Source organism: Bombina bombina, chromosome 6 (genome assembly GCF_027579735.1).
Source record: "Bombina bombina isolate aBomBom1 chromosome 6, aBomBom1.pri, whole genome shotgun sequence".
NCBI classification, from domain to species: domain Eukaryota; kingdom Metazoa; phylum Chordata; class Amphibia; order Anura; family Bombinatoridae; genus Bombina; species Bombina bombina.
In genome coordinates this window covers 1,010,411,402-1,010,419,025 of record NC_069504.1, presented here as the reverse complement: position 1 = coordinate 1,010,419,025, position 7,624 = coordinate 1,010,411,402, and the positions used below count along the sequence as shown (strand labels likewise).

Sequence of the window (7,624 nt, the reverse complement as noted above, 5' to 3'; positions counted from 1 at the left end):
AATACACCAATGTGTTAGACCATTTTGTTATTGCACTGTTGCATGCATATAAACCCATGTAAATGGCTTCATCATCTCCAAAGCAGCAATATACTTCTGCTCCTCAGCTGGACATAACTGGAGATTGGTTACTACGCACATATGTCTCTTGTCATTGGGTCACTGGCTGCCTTCATCTACAATAAAAGGGCCATGATACCCAAATGTTGAAACACTTGAAAGTGTTGCAGCATAGCTGTATAAAGCTGACTAGAAAATATCACCTGAACATCTCTATGTAAAAAAGAAAGATATTTTACCTCAAAATGTCCTAAGTATTCACACCCCACTGCAAAGGACTCTAAGCAGCAAATCAGTATGTCTGTCCCAGGACAGGCAAGGGAGTGAGACTCATGTTATTTCCCTATTCAGTTTAAGGAAGTTTACTATGAAATCTCATGAGAGTTAAAGAGTAAAAAGAGTTCATGACCTCAACACTGTTGATGCTGATTGGCTGCAGTTAATTTATTATTTTTTCTTCTGTTAAGTGTGATCAGTCCACGGGTCATCATTACTTCTGGGATATTACTCCTCCCCAACAGGAAGTGCAAGAGGATTCACCCAGCAGAGCTGCATATAGCTCCTCCCCTCTACGTCACTCCCAGTCATTCTCTTGCACCCAACGACTAGATAGGATGTGTGAGAGGACTATGGTGATTATACTTAGTTTTATATCTTCAATCAAAAGTTTGTTATTTTAAAATAGCACCGGAGTGTGTTATTACCTCTCTGGCAGAGTTTGAAGAAGAATCTACCAGAGTTTTGCTATGATTTTAGCCGGAGTAGTTAAGATCATATTGCTGTTCTCGGCCATCTGAGGAGTGAGGTAAACTTCAGATCAGGGGACAGCGGGCAGATGAATCTGCATAGAGGTATGTAGCAGTTTTTATTTTCTGACAATGGAATTGATGAGAAAATCCTGCCATACCGATATAATGTCATGTATGTATACTTTACACTTCAGTATTCTGGGGAATGGTACTTCACTAGAATTTCACTGTAAGAAATACATAAAGCTGTTTAATAACTAGAGATTATGTTTAACGTTTTTGCTGGAATGTAAAATCGTTTTCATTTGCTGAGGTACTGTGTGAATAAATGTTTGGGCACTATTTTTCCACTTGGCAGTTGCTTAATCTGTTTTTCTGACAGTTTCTGTTCTCCCTCACTGCTGTGTGTGAGGGGGAGGGGCCGTTTTTTGGCGCTTTTTCTATGCATCAAATATTTCAGTCAGCAACTCATTGTATTCCCTGCATGATCCGGTTCATCTCTACAGAGCTCAGGGGTCTTCAAACTTATTTTGAGGGAGGTAATTTCTCTCAGCAGAGCTGTGAGAATTATAGTTTGACTGAGATAAAAAAAAGACTATTCGGACAATTTTACCTATGATCCAAGAGGGTCAATACATGACCACTGTAGATTTAAAAGATGCTTACCTTCACATACCGATTCACAAAGATCATTATCGGTACCTAAGGTTTGCCTTCCTAGACAGGCATTACCAGTTTGTGGCTCTTCCATTCGGATTGGCTACAGCTCCAAGAATCTTCACAAAGGTTCTGGGTGCTCTTCTGGCGGTACTAAGACCGCGGGGAATCTCGGTAGCTCCATACCTAGACGACATTCTGATACAAGCTTCAAGCTTTCAAACTGCCAAGTCTCATACAGAGTTAGTGCTGGCATTTCTAAGGTCACATGGATGGAAGGTGAACGAAAAGAAAAGTTCACTCGTTCCACTCACAAGAGTTCCCTTCCTGGGGACTCTTATAGATTCTGTAGAAATGAAGATTTACCTGACAGAGGACAGGCTAACAAGACTTCAAAGTGCTTGCCGCACCCTTCATTCCATTCAACACCCGTCAGTGGCTCAATGCATGGAGGTAATCGGCTTAATGGTAGCGGCAATGGACATAGTACCCTTTGCACGCTTACACCTCAGACCACTGCAACTGTGCATGCTAAGTCAGTGGAATGGGGATTACTCAGACTTATCCCCTTCTCTGAATCTGGATCAAGAGACCAGAAATTCTCTTCTATGGTGGCTTTCTCGGCCACATCTGTCCAGGGGGATGCTATCCAGCAGACCAGACTGGACAATTGTAACAACAGACGCCAGCCTTCTAGGTTGGGGTGCCGTCTGGAATTCTCTGAAGGCTCAGGGACAATGGAGTCAGGAGGAGAGTCTCCTGCCAATAAACATTCTGGAATTGAGAGCAGTTCTCAATGCCCTCCTGGCTTGGCCCCAGTTGACAACTCGGGGGTTCATCAGGTTTCAGTCGGACAACATCACGACTGTAGCTTACATCAACCATCAGGGAGGGACAAGAAGCTCCCTAGCTATGATGGAAGTATCAAAGATAATTTGCTGGGCAGAGTCTCACTCTTGCCACCTGTCAGCAATCCACATCCCGGGAGTGGAGAACTGGGAGGCGGATTTCTTAAGTCGTCAGACTTTTCATCCGGGGGAGTGGGAACTTCATCCGGAGGTCTTTGCCCAAATACTTCGACGTTGGGGCAAACCAGAGATAGATCTCATGGCGTCTCGACAGAACGCCAAGCTTCCTCGTTACGGGTCCAGATCCAGGGATCCAGGAGCAGTCCTGATAGATGCTCTGACAACACCTTGGGACTTCAGGATGGCTTACGTGTTTCCACCCTTCCCGTTGCTTCCTCGATTGATTGCCAGAATCAAACAAGAGAGAGCATCAGTGATTCTAATAGCACCTGCGTGGCCACGCAGGACTTGGTATGCAGACCTGGTGGACATGTCATCCTGTCCACCTTGGTCTCTACCTCTGAAACAGGACCTTCTGATACAGGGTCCCTTCAAACATCAAAATCTAACTTCTCTGAAGCTGACTGCTTGGAAATTGAACGCTTGATTTTATCAAGACGTGGATTTTCTGAGTCAGTTATTGATACCTTAATACAGGCTAGGAAACCTGTTACCAGAAAGATTTACCACAAGATATGGCGTAAATACCTATATTGGTGTGAATCCAAAGGTTACTCTTGGAGTAAGGTTAGGATTCCTAGGATATTGTCTTTTCTACAAGAAGGTTTAGAAAAGGGTTTATCTGCTAGTTCATTAAAGGGACAGATCTCAGCTCTGTCCATTCTGTTACACAAACGTCTGTCAGAAGTTCCTGACGTCCAGGCTTTTTGTCAGGCTTTGGCCAGAATTAAGCCTGTGTTTAAAACTGTTGCTCCACCATGGAGTTTAAACCTTGTTCTTAATGTTTTACAGGGCATTCCGTTTGAACCCCTTCATTCCATTGATATAAAGTTGTTATCTTGGAAAGTTCTATTTTTAATGGCTATTTCCTCGGCTCGAAGAGTCTCTGAATTATCAGCCTTACATTGTGATTCTCCTTATTTGATTTTTCATTCGGATAAGGTAGTCCTGCGTACTAAACCTGGGTTCTTACCTAAGGTAGTTACTAACAGGAATATCAATCAAGAGATTGTTGTTCCTTCTTTATGCCCAAATCCTTCTTCAAAGAAGGAACGTCTACTGCACAACCTGGATGTAGTCCGTGCTCTAAAATTTTACTTACAGGCAACTAAGGAATTTCGACAAACGTCTTCTCTGTTTGTCATTTACTCTGGGCAGAGGAGAGGTCAAAAAGCTTCCGCTACCTCTCTTTCTTTTTGGCTTCGTAGCATAATTCGTTTAGCTTATGAGACTGCTGGACAGCAGCCTCCTGAAAGAATTACAGCTCATTCTACTAGAGCTGTGGCTTCCACTTGGGCCTTCAAGAATGAGGCCTCTGTTGAACAGATTTGCAAGGCTGCAACTTGGTCTTCGCTTCATACTTTTTCCAAATTTTACAAATTTGACACTTTTGCTTCTTCGGAGGCTATTTTTGGGAGAAAGGTTCTTCAGGCAGTGGTTCCTTCTGTATAAAGAGCCTGCCTATCCCTCCCGTCATCCGTGTACTTTTGCTTTGGTATTGGTATCCCAGAAGTAATGATGACCCGTGGACTGATCACACTTAACAGAAGAAAACATAATTTATGCTTACCTGATAAATTCCTTTCTTCTGTAGTGTGATCAGTCCACGGCCCGCCCTGTTTTTAAGGCAGGTAAATATTTTTTAATTTATACTCCAGTCACCACTTCACCCTTGGCCTTTCCTTTCTCGTTGGTCCTTGGTCGAATGACTGGGAGTGACGTAGAGGGGAGGAGCTATATGCAGCTCTGCTGGGTGAATCCTCTTGCACTTCCTGTTGGGGAGGAGTAATATCCCAGAAGTAATGATGACCCGTGGACTGATCACACTACAGAAGAAAGGAATTTATCAGGTAAGCATAAATTATGTTTTTTTACCTGCAGCTAGACAGCAGCTGAAGTATAACTTTTTACACAGAACTTACTCTGCTGAGCTGAGGAAATTGTGAGGTAAAATATGTTCCTTATTTACATAGAGATGCTCAGGTGATATTTTCCTGTGAGCGTTTTACAGTTATACTGCATCAATTTCATGTGATTTAGCATATGAGTATTATGTCCCTTTAAGTAATGCATTGCTGCTCTGAAACTGACTTTAACTAGATAGTTAACCCTTACTGGATTATTGCTTCAATATAATGTATATAATTAAGCAGATCATACTCAAAAATGAAAAATAACAAAAATAGTTGCATGAAAAGGTAAAATGCTGCTTTTTTTCATATATTTTTCTATTTTTAAGCAACAGTCATAGAAAATGCACTTTTAGGTAATCTACAGCAGAGAAAACCCATCAATCGGGCAGAGTAAAGATAAGAGGTTTAGATAAGAGAGATTACTGAAGAGTGAGGGTTGTCATATGAAAAAGGGTATAGACGTTGAGTATGTAAAATGAAAGGGATAGGACGTTTTACACAAAAGAGGAATGCTATATAGGGGTTGCTAGGGTGTAGCAGGTCTTAAAAAATTTAGAATACGCAAGTGGGAGGCTAGTAGACTATTGATTTTACTAGTAGGATAATAGACTTTGGATTTGTACAATTAAAGGGATAGGAAGTTTAGACATAAGAGGAACACTGTATGGGAAGTACTAGGGTATAGCAAGTCTTTAAACAAAAATGACCTTTGTGAAAGACCTTGCACCCTGGATGGGTAACATCCAATATAGATACCTATCTAGCTATGTGCATTCCCATTTGAACACTTCTTTTTGTTAGTTTCCTTAACTATGGGAATTGTCTGTAATTGTAGTTACAGTGTGATTTATATAAAAGTACACTAAATATTAGTTAGTGGGGTGATGGGGAGGGAGGGAAGAGGTTATTTTATGGTCTGCATTTAACCATTTTCTCTTGGTCTTCTTTGACAGGAATCTCCGACACTGACATAATAAACATTTCACTTCCAACTGGTGTTCCTGTGCTTCTTGAGCTCGATGAGAATCTACGTCCAGTAAAGCCTCATGAGTTCTTGGGTGATCAACAGGCTATCCAAGTTGCTATAAAGAAAGTGGAAGATCAAGGCAAAGTTCAGCCTAACAATAAATAAGAATTTCTTGAAATGTAACCCTTTGCTGTAAGGGGGAACCATTGGTGCTTTTTGTGTTACTTTGCTCTGGATTTGTAGCAAGCAATGTGCATAGGATCAATTTCTGGACACACGTTCAAATAGGCGTTTGTAAATATTGGAACTTTTTTCTGTATACAAAGACTGTGTTTGGCGATTTGTTCACAGGCATATCTTTAAATATTATTTAATGAATAGTATTGGCCTTTACACCTTAGTGAACAGTTTGTTTGTCACTCCCTTTAAATAATGCATTTGCAAAATGTGAACTTGTAAAGTTGTAACTTTTATCATTTTTGATGTTAGGGACAGTTAATTTATAACAAATAATTAAATATATATTTTTTAAAAATATATTTAACAGCGTATTTCCAACTTTATTTTAAAAATAATATTCTGACTTGTAGGAAAGAAATATTTATTTTTGCTTCTGTATGTATATTTTATGTAAATTGTTTTATTAGAGTTTATTTTTCGTGAATGTAAAATTCCTTACAAAAGTTTTTGTTGTGTTTTGCTTATTATTATTACACCTTAAAGGGATATGAAACCCAAACTTTTCTTTCATGGTTTAAATAAAGCATTCCATTTTAAAGGGACAGTCTACACCTTAGTCATACTTTATATTAAGCTGCAAATATCCTCCTGCACCCTTTTTATATTCTGTAGCAGTAACAATAAAAATGTTTATTTTAAAATGACTACTGTTTATGGTCACTTTGAAATGGTTGCCAACTGATGACATCACAATCTGGGCTGCATCTATGCACTCTGCTGAATTGCATTGGAAGTCTATTGAATCCAATTAGTGAGTCTTTTGTAACTAGTGAAGCCTTTAATGCAGCCCAGATTGTGATGTCATCAGTGGGCAGAGCTTGGCAGCCATTTAAAAGTGACCACAAACAATGGTCATTTTAAAATAACTTTTTTTACTGTTCCTGCTAGATTGTTATCCATTTCCAGAAGCACTAGATGGCAGCACTAATTCCTGCCATGTAGTGCTCCAGATACCTACCTAGAATATCATGAGAATGAAGCAAATTTGATAATAGAAGAAAATTGGAATTTTTTTTTAAATGTTATGCTCTGAATCACAAAAGAAAATCTTTGGGTTTCATATCCCTTTAAATCAACCTCTTACCTCAAGCAACATCAGAGGGTGAAACTAGATAAGCACCCAGTTATGAACCTAATGACTGGTAGTAAGAAGATTGTTGCTGTTCTGATCTAGTTCATTGTTTGCAAATCATGTCTAGAAAGTGGCATGTAGAATAGCTTGTTTCACACCTTTAAACTAAAAAACAACATTTCTAGAGTTTTAATCTCTTAAATTGTGAGAATTGTTCAGAAATTATATCTTTGCTGTAATAATAAGAGTAAATTTGAATTGAATTTTATGAAAACCTGTTCCTCAAAACATATAAGCAGTTATTTTGGATTAAACCCTTTGTTGTTCATTGTTTGAACTGTTCCCTAGGAGAAAAAAAAGACGAAGACTGCTTTTCTAACTAGCCAAATAAAGGTGTTGTTAGAACTTGCTTGTGTTGTTTTATTAGCAGAGATATTTGCCTTGTCATGCAATCCAGGCATGTGCACGTTGAAGTATGTGGGGCATTCACATTTGTAGACTTTTGCATTGCTGGCAAAGGACTAGGACTACAATTTCTGGTATTTCTTGCAGTGATCTTCATCCAATCAAAATAGATATGCGGAATTCAGGCACCCTTCTCTCTCTCCTGATTGGCTACTTGATGATCACTATGACAAAAAGCACTCCCAAAAAACTGTGATGTCACCAGATTCACAAGCAGTTAACCCCAGTCTGGAATGGGTGCAAGAAACAGGGGGATTACAAACAAAAAATAATAATACAACACATTGCCTGTGACTCTGGTGATATCACAGCTTTTTGGGAGTGCTTTTTAGCACCCAGGGCTGGGATGTTGCTGAACCATTGGATATGTACCTGGTCCGGTCTTGGAGTGCAGTTCCCTTTCATGTTTTGTATTTCTCTGGGTGATTACATCCACCTGTGCACACCTCCTTTGTTCTAAGTTTGTTTGGCTT

General features: G+C 39.6%; 1 protein-coding gene across 1 annotated transcript in view; it reads left to right on the top strand.

Annotated features, from left to right (window-relative positions):
• BPGM (bisphosphoglycerate mutase) overlaps positions 1 to 7,095 on the top strand; it is a 135,270-nt gene extending 128,175 nt beyond the window's left edge. The window contains exon 3 of the mRNA XM_053718726.1: positions 5,361 to 7,095. Within this exon, the coding sequence (XP_053574701.1) occupies positions 5,361 to 5,539 (179 nt within the window). The 3' untranslated portion in view covers positions 5,540 to 7,095. The remainder of the gene's footprint in view (positions 1 to 5,360) is intronic.
• Positions 7,096 to 7,624: the final 529 nt, after the last annotated feature.